This window comes from Manis pentadactyla, chromosome 7, assembly GCF_030020395.1.
Source record: "Manis pentadactyla isolate mManPen7 chromosome 7, mManPen7.hap1, whole genome shotgun sequence".
In the NCBI taxonomy this organism is placed as follows: domain Eukaryota; kingdom Metazoa; phylum Chordata; class Mammalia; order Pholidota; family Manidae; genus Manis; species Manis pentadactyla.
Genome location: NC_080025.1, coordinates 57,273,518 through 57,292,525, shown reverse-complemented (window position 1 = coordinate 57,292,525; position 19,008 = coordinate 57,273,518). Strand labels below are relative to the sequence as shown.

Sequence of the window (19,008 nt, the reverse complement as noted above, 5' to 3'; positions counted from 1 at the left end):
TTCTACTAAGTGATAAATTCTACTATGAATTTGCCTAGAGTAATGCCTAGAACAGACAAATTCATAGTAGAAGGGTGGTTTCCAGGGGTGGATAAAATGGAGAGTTATTGTTTAATGGGTGCAGAATTTCAGTTTTTGCTACATGGAAAAGTTCTGGAGATGGATGGTGGGGACAGCTGCACGATAATATGAATGCACTTAATGCCAGTGAACTGTACACTCAAAATTGTTTAAGATGCTAAATTTCATGTTAGGTATATTTTGTCACAGTACAAACTACATTAACTGGTAAGTGGGCTTGAAACCAAAGCTCAGCCCCGGTCCACCCTAAGAGGTCACACTGGTCAACGTGCTGATGACGGAGAAGCCACTAAGGCGAGGCTCTGGGAAGGCCAGCGTCAAAGTATCCCCAGAAATGTCTCCTCAGAGTATGCAGCCTGACCTGTGTCAGGGCCCCACAAATCAACCTGGGACCCCCAGCTTAGCAGGTGGTCCAGGACACCCTGCCTAGCCAGGCACAGGGAGGGTCTGGCCCCCACCTCCCTCGACTCTCTTTACTCAGCCTGGTGTGTGGGCTCCAGGCCCAGACAGCACCCTCCTGGCCTCCGACAGGAGGAAACACTGCTTAAAGGGCCAGGGCAGGCAGAGCTCCTGTGAGAACCAGGCCTGGACGTCCCCTCCACGTCAGGCTCACAGAGGCTGCAAGACACACAGGTACATGCCAGGTGACTTTCAACTGGACACTAGGTACCTCTGGAACTATCCACCCCTTTAAGACCATGTTCCTATAAGGAAACACTCAGAAATCCTCATGAGCATGAGTAGAAACATAAAAGTACACAGAATTACAGCTGGGAAAATGCACATGGGGACCCCACCTCCTCGTAACTTGACTACAGGCAGAGAGAATATGAGAAGTGGGTGCATGGCAGCTTCCCAGCTATGCTTTCCACACAGACTGCATCCGTCCAAGCACCTTTCTGGGATAGGCTAGACCTCAGCTAACATATCATGGTTCTCAGTTCTGTCCTGTCAACAGCACAGATTTTCTAGTAGCTGGTAAACTGACCAAGGGGAAGAAATACACCAGACCATGTGCAAGAAAACTTTCTAGGAGTTCAGATACATGACTGCAGCCTAGGAGCTGAGCAATCATGGCAGTGGTGTGTGGGTTTGCCCAGGCACAAACATGGCTGCGTGCACTCTGGCTGGCGTGTGCTGGGCTGGCCCAGTGGATCTGGGCCTACACTTGGTTTTCTGCCCCCCACCCCTGTGTGCCCAGCCCCAAGCCCTTAAGGCCGCTGTGGGACGTTTACCTGCCACACAATCAGGTCCTTGAGCTTCTTGATCTTCTCGTGGGCCTCACAGTACTCCTGCAGGTACCGCTCTGTAAAGAAGGCCTGGGGGAGACAGGGAGAGCCACTCGGTACACCTGCTCACACACACACGTTTTATTCACACCTAGCATGTGTACCAGGTACCTTCCCCAGGAGCAGGCACTGGGGAAACAGACCCACAGCCCTGCAGCACAGGGCTCACTCCCCAGGGTGGACCCTCTCGCCACTCAGGGCGAAATGTCTGGTGTGGTCAAACGCAGCAAAGGGGGTGAACAGGCAGGCAAGAGGGACACCAGGATGGCACCCCCATCCCTGATGTTCAGCAAAGCCAAGGCTGACTTGGATTACTGTCTGCTGGGGGACAGCTCCCCAGCTGCTCACAGGCCTGTGACCCCAACCCTGCACCCCACATGGCCTGCCCCAAGCCCAAGACACCTGGGGCAGAACGTCACTCAGTCCAGGCAATTCTGCCCTCAGCCCACCCCACAGCTGTGCCCCTTCTGCCTCAGCTTCTACTTCCTCTAGACCCAGGGTCAGCAGGGCCCCAACTCTACCTTTATTGAATGAGGAAAACAGCCACAGACACAAAGTAACAAACGGCCGTGCCCATGCTCCTAACTTGACTTACCAAAGCAGGCAGCAGGCTGCAGTGCAGACCCCTGGTCTAGACCACACCCCATGTCCTTCAACTTCTGCCCATTCCTCCCGAGATATTTTCCAGGGAGACCAGCTGGCTCCACCACACCAGCCCTGCCCACCTATTGTAAATATGCTGATTCTTTTGGCCTTTAATGATCCCAGGTCTCTTCCAAGCCACCCAAGGGTCGTCCTCCAGAGCTCCATTAGCCCAGCCTAGGGGGACAATGCCAGGGGAGCTGGGCCTGGGGCTGGGCCTTGACCATCTACAGCCTGCAGAGACTGTCTCTGGGTGCTCCCGGTCTTAGTCACTGCTGAGATTGCTCAGTGAGACCAGTGTGGGTTCTGGGCTTGGAGACTGTCTCAGGACAGGGTTGTAAAGAGAAAACTGGCATGTCACATGCCTTTTCGTAGTTTGCGAAGCCACCCATGGTGGCAGGGTCCACAATGCCGCTCTGGAGCATGGACAGGGGGTTGATGGGCAGGCCGGGGTCATCCAGGTGCTGCTGCACCATGCTGGCCATCCTGTCGTTGGTCAGCTGCATGGTCTCGATGGCGTTCTCCAGGGGGCTGATCTCCACCTGCCAGGGGGACACGGCGCAGTCAGGTGGCTGCTGCGCCCACTGCTGGGAGCTCTGCCAACGGCCCTGGCTCCCAGGGCCTTGCCAGAGGAGAGTCATGGCCGAGTGGGGCCAGCTCCTCCTCTTCTGCGCACCTTCCTTCCCAGTGCTTATTTTAGGCACAATCTCTTATGGCTCAACCAAGAGCAGCCAGGCAAGTTGGCACCATCACGGGTTTCTACAGATGTGGCCCTCGCATGCAAATTCCCAGGGAAACACACAACCTGGAAGGTGCTTGAACACAATCTATCTGCCTCACAGATGAGACCTCTAGCCACAGTCCTGTTTCCTCCTTGTTTTAAAGAGGGTGAAGGATGTAGAGAACTTTACGCAACCTGCCACTGTCCCTGAGGCAGGAGGCCTGGGCACTCTGCAGGCCCCCCTGTGCCTGACTGGTCAGGGAAGGGAAGGAGGGGCCTTGCCACACAGAGGACCACCTACCCTTCCAGGAGGAGCTCTCACTGCCCCAGGGCAGGGGTGGGGGGCACATCACCACTTCCAGTGGGACCTCACAGGCAAACCTGCCGGGGGTGAGCAGGACCTTCAGTGCAGGGGGGCAGGGGGGTTACCACGTGTCCTCCTGGCTTCCCTTCTGTAAGGTTGAAGGCACTGGGGGGTGGGGTGAGCACATCACACTGACGATGTGCTTAAGTCCCTGGCTGCTGCCCCCTCCCAACCTGAAAAATGTACCTCAGGCTAGCCAATCCTCGCGCCACTGTAAATCTAAGCTCTGCCTCCCCCTACCTTCTTTAAAAACTAGCTGCCTGCGCTGCTGAGTGCGACTTCCCTAGCCTGTGTCTGTACAGGCTGGTGAACTTTGCCTGGGATCACATTCAAATAAACTGCCTGGCCCTTTGTTGCCTCTCTTCACCTGCTTATTTTGGCTGGAATTTATCTTACACCTTCCACACCTGTCTGTCTTGCAAATGCCCTCCTTTCTCTGGAGGCCTGGCCCGGCCCAGGGCTCCTCTCTGGCTCAATCCTAAGGCCATGAGAATGTGGCTGGGTTAAAGCAGTAACACCTTCCCACCAGGCCTCACTCTCACAGGCCAGGCCATGCAGCCTGTCTAGGGGTGACTTCAACACTCGATACTTTTGGTCCTCCCAGAGGAGGTGGGACATCCACCCATACCTAGGAACAGGGCATCTTTTGCAAATGGCAGAGTAAAACAGCCTGCTTTTTTCCTGCTACAGCCTGCAGGGGGTTGTCCGCCAGGTGGAGGGGAGGGAAGGGAGCGGAGATGGTCAGAGAAAGGACCACTCTGCTCACTGCTAATCCTGGAGTGACACCAAATAACCATGGAGGAGACCCGCGCGCTCCTTGGCCTGCCAGAGAACGGGTGCCCATAACCTACGGCCAGGTGCTGGCTGTGAGGGCACCGCTGGTGCCCCGGAACAGCACGGATTCTAGGACTGTCGTCCCGCCCTGTACCTGGCTGTCAGATCCTGGAATACTCCATCCCAGGCACATCAGTTCACCAAGTGGACACTCCAGGGCAGGATTCCACTTCAACTGACTGCTGACTCCTCCTTGCTGATCCCATTTGCCTCAAGAATGAAGTCTCCTCTTTTTACCAAACCAACATTGTTGGCTGCTGCCCCCGCGGTCTGTCCCAGGAGGTGCATACAAGGCGAGGGGGCGAGGGGTGCTGATAGCAGGATTTTAGCCACACGTTCTGGGATCATTCTGTTTCCAGCCCTTTAAGCTTGTTAAAAATGGCAAACACATCCTGGGGCAGAGCCACATCCCTACAGGTCAGGGCTTGTCCCCTCCATCCCTGAGCTGTTAAGCTCCTTCCTCATGCATCCTGGCAGCTCCCGGAATCCCTGACTGCACAGGGCTTATGGGAGGCTTTCATTAGGAGGATGAGTGCCCATTTATGCAAAGGGCTCCTGCTTCTGCTTGCTCTCACACACATACATCACCAGCTCCAAGTGGTGCCAGCGAAGGGTTTCATTTCTGCCACCTGACACCTATCTCCTGCACTTTCCATAAGTCGGGGCCTGCCTGGGTGCTACTGGGACAGAGAGTGGGAATTCCTGAGAAGAAAGGAAAAAGTGTCTAAGGGGGCACAGGCACAGAGCCCTAGGATGTCAGAGCAGAAGGAGGGCGCCTGGGATGGGGATGGTCATTGCACAGAGGACAGCATACTCAGGCAGAGGCTCAGGGCTCAGACTGGATGGACAAAGGACAAGAGTGGAAACAGGGTGTGCAGCCTAGCAGTTCCCACTGTGTCCTGGAACCAGATCTGGAGTTTTACTGTAAACTAAATGGACTGCAGGATCCTGCCTTGTGAAAACAAAGGGCTGACACAGGAACGAAAAGTGCTTATTTCACTCAGACCTTGGTGGCTGCCGCTCCCTGATGCTCCTATATGTTCGGTAGGAACCTGCTGCCCATTGGCTCATGGAAAGGAAACTGTCCCAGAGCTCACCACTGAGGCAAAGTGAAGTTTAGCTAAAGAGATGCAAGTCATTACTTCTTTAAAAAGTGCCAGTGAGGGGTATATTCTCCAGCTATTTTTACTTGAAATAAGCAAGTACTATTAATCAAGCTGTTTGTCATGTAAATGGAAATAAAACCATCAGGAAGAAAGATCTTAAAAGGTGTATGTAAATTGGAACTTGTCTTAAACTTTTCATTTAGTTAAAGAAAGAACTGTCAAAACAGTACAGCAATGACTGACTTAAATATTTTGTAAGAGGAAATGGAATCTCAGTCCTGGTTTCCTCATAAACTAGACTTGGCTGTGATTACACTGAGTCTGTGGACGAGGGGAGGGGGTGCTCGGAGGCACGTGCAGGGTGACTGGCAAAGTCTTGTGTGATGTGGGTCTTCAGTGTGTGTGCTGGCCACAGAGGGACGGGGGCAGGTGGCACGTGTGGGTGAAGAGGGCGTGTCACATCATACAGGAAAGGGTACAATTCCTCTGGGGGTGCTCTTACCATGAAAACAGACTTGACTTCAAACCACCTTAAAATCCCAGGTAATTTATATGCAGTTGTGTATATGGTCCTCTCAATCCACATATTCTGCAAAGGGAAAACACAGGGTTAGGAGGAGGATGTCAGCAGCTGACGGCTTCTGCCCTAATGGGGATTTCTAAGCCCTCACTAGGGAAGTCGCCCAGTAGCACAGGGCTAGTCCTGGGAGAAATTACACATGACCCTCTGGGATCCAAGTGGGCCAGGCTGCATTGAGATGGTACCACACAAGCCACACTCTGCTTACAGTCAGAGGGCCACACGAGACACTTGAGGGTCCCCTGCTTTCCTGGCCAGTATGTACACCTCCCTGGTATTTGGCGAAGAAAACACAATGGGAGGTCAGGGAGGATTAGATGTCAAACCGAGGGGCTTCCTCCAAAGAGATTTTTTTGAAAGGCCTGAGTTTCAGGTCATTCTCACTTGGGTCCGAAGGTAACTCAAAGGGCAAACACACTAAGGAAAACTGGGCTTAATAAGGGTGACTTTTCACATTCTCAAAAAACCTGTATTTTAAGCTTAACATTTTTTTCTCATATAACTAATATATGTCTACATTTGAAAATAAAGATATGTAAATGGAAGGAACAAAAAATCGAGATGGCTACTTAAACATTTTAGTACCTATTGTTCAAAATTCCTCACTAAGTATTAAAAAGTGTGTATATGTATATTTTCACTAAAAATGCCACTTTATAATCCATATCCTTCATAAAAGAGGATGTTTGTTACACATTGCGGGGAATTGTTTCAAGCCTGTAAGTGCAGCTCCACAGTGCGCTAAAGGCCACCCAGACCCCAGTGGTGGGGTGACCAGGCAGTCTCCCACCCTCCCCTTGCTGCGGAGCACCCCCGTGCAGCGATGCTCTACTGTCCCAAACCTCCTGGTAAAGGATAGTTACTGAGCTGTTTGCATCAGCCAACAGTGATCCTGCTATAAATAGATGGCATAATGGAGTATCAACAATTCCAGAAAACTGGACTTGATCTTAGAAAGCACGCATCTCCAACCTCTTAGATCCCAGAGGGGGCGAGGGGATTCTGTCCAAGGCCTCCTGTGGGCCCCTAATGCTCTTCTGGCCCCAACGGCGGCTCCCTCAGGCCCTCGCCCTATAAAACTGGCAGCGCAGTACAGACCTCACCTGCAGTGCTTCCTCCCCCTCCAGCGCACTTGGGGCCTTGGGGTTCTACCTCGGGCTCAGGGCTGGCTCTGGCTAGCTCAGGCCCTGTCTCCCTCCCACCCTCCTCCTCCTCAGTGGCCCCAGTCCCCAGAGCTTCACCACGGGCAGGGTTGGGAGGCACGGTGCTGCCCGCCGCTCTCAAGCCTGGCAGGGAGCTTCCCCAGTGTCCCGCCTGCCTGCAGAACTAGGCCGCCTGCAGAGGGCCCCAGCCTGGCTGCCCATTACCACAAGAACACTCATGCTTATTCTGGAAGCCTGAGGCTTTGCCAGGCATGTGAAGAACTAAATCCCATGGCTTCTGAAAGCCTCACTATGTGTGAGGACCTAACGGGGGCATTAGGGGATTTAGGGCCATTTAGAAGCAGCACGGCCCCGAAGGCGTAGCACAGCTCAAACGTCCAGAGCCGCAGTTATCCTTAGCTTGGCCCCAGCTGGCTGCGCAGCCACTGGCAATTCACTTGACCTCCTTGTGTTATTTCTTTCTGGTGTAAGAGTCTATATAGCTGCCAGATGTGAGAGGTGGGTGGGAAATTCAAGAGCTGCCTGTAAACGGCACAGTGGAGAGACTGCAGCACAGCCTTAGTGCCCAGCGATGGGGACAGACAGGCTGCACGCAGAGCCACGCCTTTAGTCTGGCATCCAGGTGGGGCTGGTCTCCTCCCTACAGAGACAACACCACAGTGACCAGTTGCCAAACAGATCCAGGATACCCACATAAGCCCAGAAATAGGGTCTTAGGTTTGAAATAACTGGTGTGGGAACTGGGGATGACTTGAGAATTCCCTGACCCCAAACTCCTAATAGACACACAGGAAACTGGGCTCCAGGCAGCAAGGGCCTTCAAGAGCTGTGTCTGGAGATTGGGGACATTTCCACAAAGGCAGGAAGATTGTAGGAAACAGGGCTTCCAAGGGGAACAGGAGTGAAGGCAACTTAGCTGGAAGTGCTCTGCTCTGGGCTTCACTTTGGGTTAGAAGCATGGTGCTCATTCACCTTTGACCTTCTGCACTGCCCCAGACTACAGTGCTGGTCCTCCTTGGTTAATTCCTCCTTGAAATATGGGCTACCTAGGGATTTCCAAAGGAGGTTTTCAGGGCAGGAGGAGGGAGAAATGTTAACATTTAAAACAACTGCTGTATTTCATGCCTTTGCCAAATGGAATCCATTAAACTAGTTGTATGTACATTTTTAAAAAGGGCTTCAAGACTGTGAATATTTCCATGACTCTAAAGAAGTGCTTTTCAACAGGGGGCAGACATTTGGCGATGCCGACGTGTTGTCACAACTGGGGAGGTGGCTGCTGGCATCCAGTGGGCACAGGTCAGGCATGCTGCTGACACCCTGTGATGCACAGGATGGCCCCACCACAGAGAATTCCCGGGCCCACTGCTTAGGAGCACCCTGGGGGAAAACCTCCTTGGTGCGTTGTGCCTCGGCAAAGCTCAGGTGCTGGGTGCTAGATAGTGAGTGAGCTTTGGGGTCTCGGCCCATCTCATGTCCTGAGTGCGTGCCACCTGCAGAAAAGCCACTAAGCACTAGGCACCTCTGTGTGCCTGTCAGTAATCCAGGTACTAGCACCTGCTACAGGACCAGGGTCCAGAGGAAGACCCCAGAGAGCCCAGGAGGGACATAATTTTGTCATCTCATTAGAAAATCATGAGACTTGAGTGAGAGCAGCTGAAATGTCCATCATTTCAATAGATGTGCAGGGGCAATAGATGAGGACTCTGCTCCTAATGCACAGACACTCCAGGCTGCACTGGGGAGGCCTTCAAGGCCGTACTTCCACAGGCAGTTCTGTTGAGGGTGGAATCAGCTTAGGGGCTTTTGGGGTTGTTTTTTACCGCAAATTCATTGTCTGGGTTTTTCTCTCCCTTGTGGATTGGCCGAGAATATTCAAATCGCTGGACTTCGTTCACCCTGTAAAAACTGTATAGAGACAGATCATTACACATTTAACCTGCAAAGCAGCCCACCTGCTTTTAGATGCAAAGTTTGGCCTCCCAAGAGGCCCCTTAAAATTTCCCCAACCTTGATCCAAACTGCTATTTATGTGGCTTCCTCTCCCTGCCAGCCTCAGAAGAGAGATGTTGGCAGGTGGAAAAAATTATCTTGAAAAAAACGAAGAAAAATTATCTTGAGTTTTTGCCTCTTCTCCATCCCTGAAGGCCCTCAAGGGGGAAGAGAGACCAAGTGAGAGCAGGACAGGCCAACACAGAAGGAGAAGCAGAGAGGAAAAAGGCCTCACCCTCCATTTATGTCTTCATAATTTTTGTCTTAAATAATTATGTCTTCATTATTTTTAAAAAGCTCTTATATATACTTTAGATTCGGATCAATAAAAGGCAGATCTTGCGACCACCAAGAGGGGTCTGCGTAAGCAAGAGGGTCCCGTGTCCCCTTGGGGAAGGGGTGGGTTTCACATGTGGCAGGGGCAGCCATTCCCCTGCCCTCGAATGCAGATGGCTGCCCACATCAAAGGGAACTCCCTGAGCATGCACTGCAGGTCACTACATGCTTAATGCCTCTCTCTGAGTAAAAAGTTGCAAAACTTAAAATGTACGCCTTGTGGAAGCAATCATTCATCAATACACAGAGTCCTAGTTGATTTCCATCATTGCTGATAAAAGGTCAAAGAAACAATAGTGAATTTTGTGGAGGAACACAGCCCACCAAACTTTGGGATATGAAATAAGCAGATCCTAGGCCTTATTAGGCCACATTAGAGGGGTAATTTTTCCACTAGAACATGGATTAAAGAGAAAAGAAAACTGTTAACATCAAAGAAATATCTAAAGCAGAGCATTTCTACAGCATTGCAAAGTCAGGCACAATTCAGTGGCGAGGCATGAAATCTCACTCAGATTCAGAAGGTTGACTCATGGCTTTTAACGTCCACCTCACAATCCCATGCTATGTAACTGGTGTGCTGTAAGGTGAAGGGGTCCTTCTTACCCCCCACCCAGTTCTCCACCATGAACAAATGTCACAGGCTAGTGTCCTGTCTGGTAGCATGTGGACACTCAGGCAGCCCTGGACATCCTGACTCAGCCTGCGGGTGTGGGCTGGGCTTGTGCCCTGCTGTAAAGCTTGGCTGGGAGTCTCCCATCCTGGGGTGTGCATGGAAGAGGTGCCCCTGCCCCTTCCTGAGTTGTCCTTGTCTCCCGACCCTGGGAAACGTACAGTGCCTGCACACCTCCGTTCATGGGTGACTTCTTTTGCTGTTTGCAATAAAGAAAATAACCTGCTTCCCTGGCTCTTCCAGGTAAGCCAGAAAGAATGTCTGCAAAGCTACTCAAAGACTAAACTCCATCCTTTAGAATGTGAAGTTATTAATAAGAGATATGTGAACAGTCTCTCACCACCCTCATGTTGGGTAAGAAAAATGGGATGGTTACCTTACAATCTGCTCTGACCCAGGCCTGTGGAATTTCGGGGGCAAATTGAGTTTGGGCTTTACTGTGAAGCACTGAATATCTAACATGAGGTATTAAGGATCGTAAGGGAGCACGGACCATGGGTGCAAGGGAGGCCCTGAGGCCGCCCACCCTTCTAAACGAACAGCACTGCAATTGTGTATTGACATGGCTGCCTTAAAGGATACACTGGCCAGGAGAGGTTTTAATCTTGTCACCTGGTGGAGATGTCGTCTTCATTTTCTCAGCGTTGCGAAACTGAGTTAAAAGCCGAGCTTCAAAGTCTTCCCGGCGTTCATACTCTTTTCCTCGGTAAATGAAAACTTTGCCCTGGAAATAAGGACATTCATTAAATAACACCACAGCGGGGGGCGGGGGGTGGGGAGGCAGCAGGAGACCCAGGAGATGTTCACACACAAATGAACTGACCTTCAAAATAGGCTTGACAGTTTGTTTGTTTTTAAATATTTTTGAAGAATGTTTGTAATTGTACTTGACTTATTTATTAATCAACAAGGGAACATAGCCTGGAAGTTAAGACTTTTTTTTAAGAAGCACCGAACACATTACTGAAGTCTGATAATATATGTCAGTCTTAACAGTAAAATTGACAGAATTCTAAAAAATAAAGGTGTCTAGACCAAAGCGGAGAGATAAGAGGCTCTTTGGCCTCGCTGGTGGTCCAAGACTGGAGGTGGGGGGCGGGACTTCCCTCCTTGCACACTCAAGAGTTGTGCGAACAATTATCCATCGACAAACGACAAGGTAGAACATTCGGCGTTCTCCTAAAGGCTGGGTGTCGTCCATCCTAAATGACACCTTTGCCGCCGCCTGAATCTCCCGAGTTGGTCCATCTGGGGGTTGTTAGAGATGGCTGGGCTAGGTGACCTTGTGGGTGGGTGTTAAGTAGATAAGTGTTATTCCTGTCCTAGGCTGCCCTGTGGTGGCCATTTCTGCCTGGATGTGACCCAGTCATTCTGTAAATACATCTGTAAGGGAAGTTCTCATTCTAAGATGTAACAGGTCTGGTTACATGGAGACGGATTTAACCAGTGTGTTCTGAGTGCCAGCTGAGTCATACAGAGATGGCAGTGGGTGGTGGGGCACCACTGCTGGTTCCTGAAGCCTACTGCCCACTCCCCAGCCGTTCTGCTCCGTCACAGGGCTGTGTGAACCTACATGAAACTGTAATAAGGAAATGACAATGAGCAGAAGCCACAGGACCTGAAAAAGAGGATGTTGGGAGTTGACGCTTCCCCTCCTGGGGCTTGGCTGCACGGACATATCTATCGTTTTAATCAGGGACACTAGGCATAAGGCTCCAGGCTGGCTGGTCACAGGTGAGGTGCAGCCCTGTCATCTGTCATGAGCCTGGGCAGATGCCAGAGGAGAGACAGAGGAAACAGCATTCCACTGCATATTTTTACATTCATCTCCTAGAGATTCAGCTCCAAGTAACATTAAACTTGGTCTAATTAATGAATTCTCAAAAGATAAAGAGGGATCCTATGGTACTCAATTTATCACCTTCCCTACTTCCCAACTTATTCTCAGTTCCTGTAAATCACTAAGGAAGGAACAGTTTAAGAATTGAGTATTTTTTACACTTTGTGCTTAGGTATGTCTAAAAGTACCCATTTTGGAAGAAAAACATCCTCTTTATCTAAAAAAAAAATGCCAAACAGAAACCAAAGTAATATGTAGTCTTAAATAGAAATATAAATACACAGTGTGGGCATATTTTTAGGCTATATAAAGTCAAACATTTCAGAAAGTCAGGAAGATTTAATGTATCACAGTCTCCTATGAAACTCCCATGCATTTATTATGCTTTATACTAGAAGACATAATAATAAAAATGTATGTAAAGGCTTTACTAGAAAAACACCAGTGAGTTATAGATGAAAACACTAATAACCATTTTCCAAAAATGTCAATTACTTTGCATTCTGAAGTGGTCCCTTCAAACATGAAAACAAGGAGGAAATGTCCATAGAGTCAAGGGTTTTTATTCCCTGTAAGAACCATAAATATCCATATGAATGCCAAAGAGAGAGAGAGAGACCAGTGTCTAAGGACAATAAAGCAAAGGGACAGGTGACGAGTGCTTGGATGCTGCTCTCTCTGCTCTGCATTAAGGAGTTAAACATTCCACCCACTTTTTTGTAACTGCTGACCTCACTGTCAGATTGACCCGACAGGTGATCTCTGTAACATAATAAATATATTGCTATAGCCCCACAAAATTATTCAGGTGTGGCAGGAAAGTCAGTTCAACATAAATCAAGCCTGTTAAACCCTTCATTCATATTTTGCATTCTGTCCTTTTGACGGGGGAGAGGACCCAGGGCGGTCCTGGAGTCCACATCCTGTGCACCCTCCCAGCACATCCCTGGCTTCAACTGGTTCAGAGACTGCAAAAAGCCTGCCCCGCTGGCACCTCAGGCTGCCAGGACAGAGCTGTAGTCATAGGCCTTAAGTCATGGTGCTGTCCACTCTGACACCTCAGCACAGCACAGGCCAGCCATGACCTAGGGCCAGTCTGTGTCTTCCTTGGAGACACGTATCCACGGGGTAGACACACAGATTCACACCTGATCATTAAAGCCTTCAACAACATCAAGTGACTTTGACTCCAAGCTCATTATACCCTTTGGCTTGGTTTTTTAAATTTAAAATAAAGTTAATTAAAAATTCTCCTTAATTTAGGGCTTCTAACAGAACATCCTCTATTCACTTTTTGTAAAGGAAGACTTTCTCCAGAATCTGGGTTTCTGATCAACTGTTGTCTTGGACGTTGACTGCCACAGCTGCACAATGAAAGTGACAGTGTCGGGGAGAGATGGACCACTATGACAGGACAGGGCCAGATGCCCCAGTCACCCAGGCAGGACCCTGAGCAAGCAGGTCAACCAAGCAGTCACCTCTCAGGAACAGGCCAGCCCTGTAAGGGTCACTTGCTAACGTCAATAGAGATGGCAGGTTCTCACCGAGTAAGCCCTTCCGGGGCCAGCACAAAAGCTGTCTCATACCATAGGGGATCCGGAGGTCAGAAACACTGGGGCCAAAGGAACAAACCTCTGGGGCTAGGAGAAGGCCCTAACTGGATCTAACTGCCCAAAGGCTGTGCCCAGGCAGCATTTATTTACACAGTTTCTCCTCTGGCCCCATGAGTATTGAGGGAAATGGGTGTTTGGCTGATGACCACAGAACTTTTTCGATCGTGTGTCAAATGGCACATGCCTGTCTAAGAGACGAAGGAAGTGAGATCCAGAGTTTTCAGCACTGTGGCCATAAAAATCCATTTCTGATTCCTCATGTAATTAAAAATATGTATGTTCATAGCGGTATTATTCACAATAGCCGAAACCATCCTAATGTTCACTGAAGGATGAATGGATAAATAAAATGTGGTCTACTTGTACAGAGGAATATTATTCAGTCATAAAAAGGCATGCGGTTCTGACACAGGCTACAACACGGATGCGGCTTGAAGATGCTGTGCCAAGGGGAATGAGCCAGACACACAAGGACAGACCCTGCAGGCTTCCGCTTATAAATAAGAGGTCCCTAGAGTATGCAGATTCAATGAGACAGAAGGGAAAACGGTGGCTGACGGGGATTGTGGGAGGGAAGGAGGGATGACTGAGTCCCAGTTTGGGAAGATGAGAAGTTCTGGAGATGGATGGTGGCGATAGTTGTGTACAGTGTCAATGTATTTAACAGCACTGAACTCGACACTTAAAAATGGTTAAGTTGGTAAAGTTTGTGTTACATATACTTCATCACAATTTTTAAGACACACATACATCTCTGAAGGAGAGTTCTCTTTAGGAAAAAATCAGATGGCAAATCAAAGAAAATATAATCAGTCCCTGTCTGGCACCCTAAGCTAACCCAGAGCTATAGAGAACAGAGAGTCAGGCTTTGACCCAAGGCTGCTAAGTCCAAATCCCTCCCTAGAACGGGCAAGGGATTGCTGCCCGGGGAGCACCCTTGGCTCAGGTTAAACAGGATCAAAACTTACCCGAAGGAATGTGGGGAACCTTGTTTGTAGTAGCCAACAGCAAAATAGTCAGGCTTGGGTCTTAGCACTTTGACAATGTTTTCATAAAATTGAGCCTGTTTTTTCTGAAAGGAAGAAAGAAAATGCATTTCAGGTTTAAATAGCATATCTAGGCATCCGTTCCACAGGCTCCTTCCAGGGGGCCCCCCACGCTCAGGCAAGGCAGTAGGGTTTGGGGGGGGGTGCTGGGGCAAGCACCCGATCCAGCGTCACACGTCCCCTCGCCTGGCACCCAGCAGGGGCTCCAACCCAAACTGCCACATTCAGCAGCTGGCTGTAACGTACTCACGCTCCCAGTAACCAAAGAGGTGCCACAGAAATATTTGTCCTTCTGATTAAATGGCTGGTCTTTAGTATTCTTTAAATGACATCGGTTAGAAACTAGGATACATTAAAGAAGAATTTAAAAGGGTGGAATTCTGCCCTAAGTTACTGATAAACATTATAGCATTATCAAGGTGATTTGCTACATAAAGAAAGATTTTGGAAGAGAAGGAAGTAATTTTAAGCCAGCAGAGCTTCCGTGGCAGTAGAAAGGTCTGGGCTTCCATCCAGCCACCCCCTTCTTATAGATGAGGAGAGACTCTGAGAGACCCATGAGGGTCAAGAGCACTGTACACATGGGGTCAGAAGCTGTTCACATACAAACGTTAATGGACTTTAGTAAGTCTTAGAGTTTGGTTACACAAGCTTAGTTGGGGATAAAAAGTGAATACTGTGGGCCAGCATCTACCAGCTACTACATCAAAACCTGGACAAGATGAGGCTTTGATGAGAATCCCAAAACTAAAATGGAACGGCAAATTCCAGAAAAATAAGTTTAGATTTGCTTGCATTCAGTAAAAAGACCTACCAGCAATTCACTGAGTTGTTCATAATCAAACATTTCATTTTCATACTGTTCAGCAAGTTCCTTGCCCAGAGCAATGGCCTCTTCCCACATCTGTGAGGAAAAAGAGAAAAAAGAGGAAGAGAAAAGCAAATCTGAATTGCGTGATCAGAGAGGGATACAGTGTTACAACTGTTCATAATACAGTAATTTGGGAATAGGCTTGCTTAATCTGATAGCACGATGCAAATAATGTTGGAAAAACACGAATATTTTCTAGAGGCTCATGTCCTTTGTCTCCTGTCTGGGTGCCAGTTGACTGAACTGGTCAACGGCTGGTTCTTCTGGCATGCTGGCCTCTGCAAAGGGTCAAGGCCGTCTGCTGGCCGGGCCTCCCTCTGCTGCTGGTCACTGTAGTGCAGCCCATCTGTCGAGCAGCCATGGAGTCGGGACAAGCAGCTGCAGGGTGGCAAGAGATTGGGAGAGACGTGGAGGAAGGAACCACAGGCCTGATTTTGCCCCTTTCCCAAACATTCCCATTTAATAAGCAATGTTTCTACTGTCAGAAAGACCAGGATATATTTCAACTCTAACCTAAGGCTCACAAGATGTTCGCTTTATGTGGGCAACTGCTGTGGCTTTCCCAATCAGGTAACTGACTTAAAAAATGCTGATAAATGATTTGTTGATACATACATACAGTAGACTTAAATTTTCCTTGGGAAAAATTAAGTGCTTTATGTGAGATTGTTACCTATGGAGAAATCATCTCCTCCAGGAAGCCTTTCTCGGTGCTGCCCACCCTCCTCTCTTTGCTCCCACAATGACCCTGGATTCCCCTTCGCCTAACCTGTAGCAAAGCCCTGAAACTGGAACGCTCTTCTGTCATTTCTCCTTGGAGGCTGTAAGTCCCTCAAGCATAATTAAAACCTCTGGACTGTAGCCTGGCCTGCTCAACAATGTTTATCAACCAGAACTGAGGGTGTGGACTTAAATAAGCCCAGAATAGGAAAAGATTTCCAAGATAGGGCCTGTGCCCAGGAAGCTAGGTGGGCACAGTGCCCTTCCCACAGCCCAGGCTGATCCTGTCCCAGACCCTCACCTATCTCCTCAATCCCACCGAAGCATTCAGTCACCTTGTGTTCTGGGAATATCTTAACTGTGGCTCCAGATCTTTCTCAGGTGTTTGCCAGGGCCCAACCTCACATCTCTAGGAAGGGGAGGTTTCTTGCACTTACTTAAATGTTTCTCATAAAGCTCCAGTGACCAACTGTTCCCTCAGAGTATTTCCATTTCAGAGGAAATATTACCTTCACCTGTGGTTCTCTTGCACCAGATTTTTCTTAAGTTTTCTGCGAGCTAATACACATGCTTTCATCTGCCTAGAAACATTAGGGCTTCTCATTCATTGCTGAGAAAAAGCTTAATCTGTTTTAATCCTAAATGACAGGTGAGATGCTTTAGATACATATCAAAAGTAATTTTTTTAAAAGAAATGTAAGTCTTGAATAAATTTCTTATTCAACTCCTCCTGAGGTTCCATGGTTGTGTTTTCTAACAAATTTTCTATAAATACATACCTCCTACTTCCCCCAGCATTTTAAAGCATTCTGCATTAAGGAGATTTTCATCTACTTTTAATTGGATAGGGCTCTAAAGAGCAGGGTAATTCATATTTCCAAGGTGAAACCTTGCTTACAAGGTTTACCGCAGCCCTAAATGAAAAAGCATCAAGTCAACGTACAACTTTATTTTCCTATTTGAAATCCCTAATCCAGTTTATAGCCTTCTCGGTACCGTGAATTCACTCGCAGCACAGAGCACATTCCTCCCGCCAGCTCTTTTCATCAGATGATCTCAGCTACACTCTCTTGCGACAATAATCTTTTCCCCAGCATCTGAACCTCCCGGTCTAGGGAAGTTCCACATCTTCATTTCATAAATAGAAAACTTTTTTTTCTGCTGAAACTCCTTCCTTAGTTCCAAGACTGTGGCTGCAGAGAACATACCAGCTATTGATTTCCTACAGAGAACTATAAGGTAGATGACTGAGCTGTTTGATAGGGTGACAACATTGATCTCCCAGGATGAGAGCAGCGGCAAATGAAAGAGAAGATGCCAGCCAGGACAGCCGTCCTTGCTAAGAATTCCAGCTGGTGATGACTCACCAGGGTATCAGTGGACCCCTCCAGTTTAATTTGCTTCTAGCTATAGGCAACTCACCAGTGAGGACATTTTACAGGACGCCTGAATTTCAGCCATTCTGAAATTTATCTGTTTTCCTGGGCAGTTGTTGGGAAGAGTCATAGGCAACAATTCTCTGAATTTCCAGTGCCTCACACAGGTCCCTGTTGCTTGAATGGTGTGGAAGAAGCCAAGAACTGGCTGAGGTCCCTCTGCACCAGAGCTGGCCCAGGCTGGCCCAGGACTAGCATTAGGCTCCAAACCATCAGAGTTTCAGCCAGGAGTGCAGTGAGCAAGCCTCTCTCCAGTCCCTTCAGGATAAGGGGCTGGAGTCCCAGGAAAGACATGTGTCATGAGGAGGACATGGTGACTCCAGAACTGTGGCCCAGCTGCGAGAGGCCGCAGCTGTCCTCAGTGTTGCCTGCACCCTCTCCCTACAGAGTGGAGGTCCCTGCACACTCTCTAGGCCCTTACCTGTCCTTGAGCCACAACCCATCCTTGGCCTCCCAGTGTGTTCAGCTGGCTACCGATGATCCGATCAGAGGATGAACATTATTCTAAAGCCATTTCTGAGGGTCAGGCCTCCCTCCCCAGACCCAGTGAGTGCATTCTCTCTGGGGTCTGCAGCTCAAAGCTGCCCCGTCTCACAGGAGCAATGCCATCCTCTCCTGGATCGTGCACAAGACCGAGACAGTTGCCTGAGAAAGGTGGTCAGATGGGACTCCTCGTCCACAGGGAGCAAAGGACAATGGTGGCCAGGCTTAGAGATCTTCACAGAAAGGCCGAAGGAAATGGGGCCTCAGAGGCAGTCCAGCACGCAAGGACTCACTGCCCATCAAAGTCACGTCCACCAATTTGGCTTCTGTTCCCCACAGCCAGCCTTTCTTTGTCAAGACAGAAAACTGTGTGCAAGACAGAAAACTGTGTGCTCTGTTCGTCATGCCCTGGAAGAGAACATGAGGAAAGAAAAAATTTTCCCAAACAGAGACTTTGCATTTTTTCTTCAGGCCAGGACACGGGTGCTTCTGCAGGACCACAACGAGCCCAGGCCAGGCTGTAAAGGAGACGGGACCCATGTTGTTGCTCTCTCCTTCACTCTGCAGGTGATTTTGGTCACCTGTGATGAGACCAGGCTCCGGAGAGCACGGGGCAGGGAGAGGAAACAGGAGCTGGGAGTTCCCACCAGGGTACTGTAGAGGAAGGCAGTAGCTGGAGAGAGGATTCAGAGCAAGAGCTAACTTTGTGAAGATGGGAGAAATATTGGCATGGTTGTAGGTGAGTGCATATCAGCTGATAGGGAGCAAAATCCTGCCACTGTGGGAGAGGGAGGATGGACTGCATGGTGTCCCAGAATGAAGAGGGGTTCCAGGGCCCACGGGGATAGGAGTGGGGAGAGCCCACCCCTAGGATAGGAGCAGCACAGAATATATAGGCACAGATGCAGACCCGTGGATGAGCGTGTGGAGGTCAAAGCTGAGTCTCACAGCCTGGGTAACTGCTTGATGGAAAGTCAATTACTTTTAAAAAGAATTAACACCTAGCAGGAATGGAGCGTAATCATTCAGAACCCCTTTGCAGGAAATAAAATCTCACTGGATTTATTGGAAAGTTTCTCTGCGCTGCTCTGGCAGCTTTGCAGCCACGTGAGGGCACTGCCCTCACTCTGCTCCCAGTGCCGAGCTATGCTAGGTGCCCCCGCCCCACCCACAGCATTCACTCTTCTGACATTGACCCATTTAAGGGACACTGTGATC

General features: G+C 49.2%; 1 protein-coding gene across 1 annotated transcript in view; it reads right to left on the bottom strand.

Annotated features, from left to right (window-relative positions):
- Nucleotides 1-19,008, bottom strand: part of LOC118916009 (dedicator of cytokinesis protein 1-like) — a 50,911-nt gene that overhangs the window by 16,492 nt on the left and 15,411 nt on the right. The window contains 9 exon segments of the mRNA XM_057504964.1: nucleotides 1,317-1,400; nucleotides 2,378-2,554; nucleotides 5,540-5,626; nucleotides 8,604-8,688; nucleotides 10,158-10,236; nucleotides 10,364-10,505; nucleotides 14,203-14,222; nucleotides 14,225-14,306; nucleotides 15,095-15,184. Of these exon segments, the coding sequence (XP_057360947.1) occupies nucleotides 1,317-1,400; nucleotides 2,378-2,554; nucleotides 5,540-5,626; nucleotides 8,604-8,688; nucleotides 10,158-10,236; nucleotides 10,364-10,505; nucleotides 14,203-14,222; nucleotides 14,225-14,306; nucleotides 15,095-15,184 (846 nt within the window).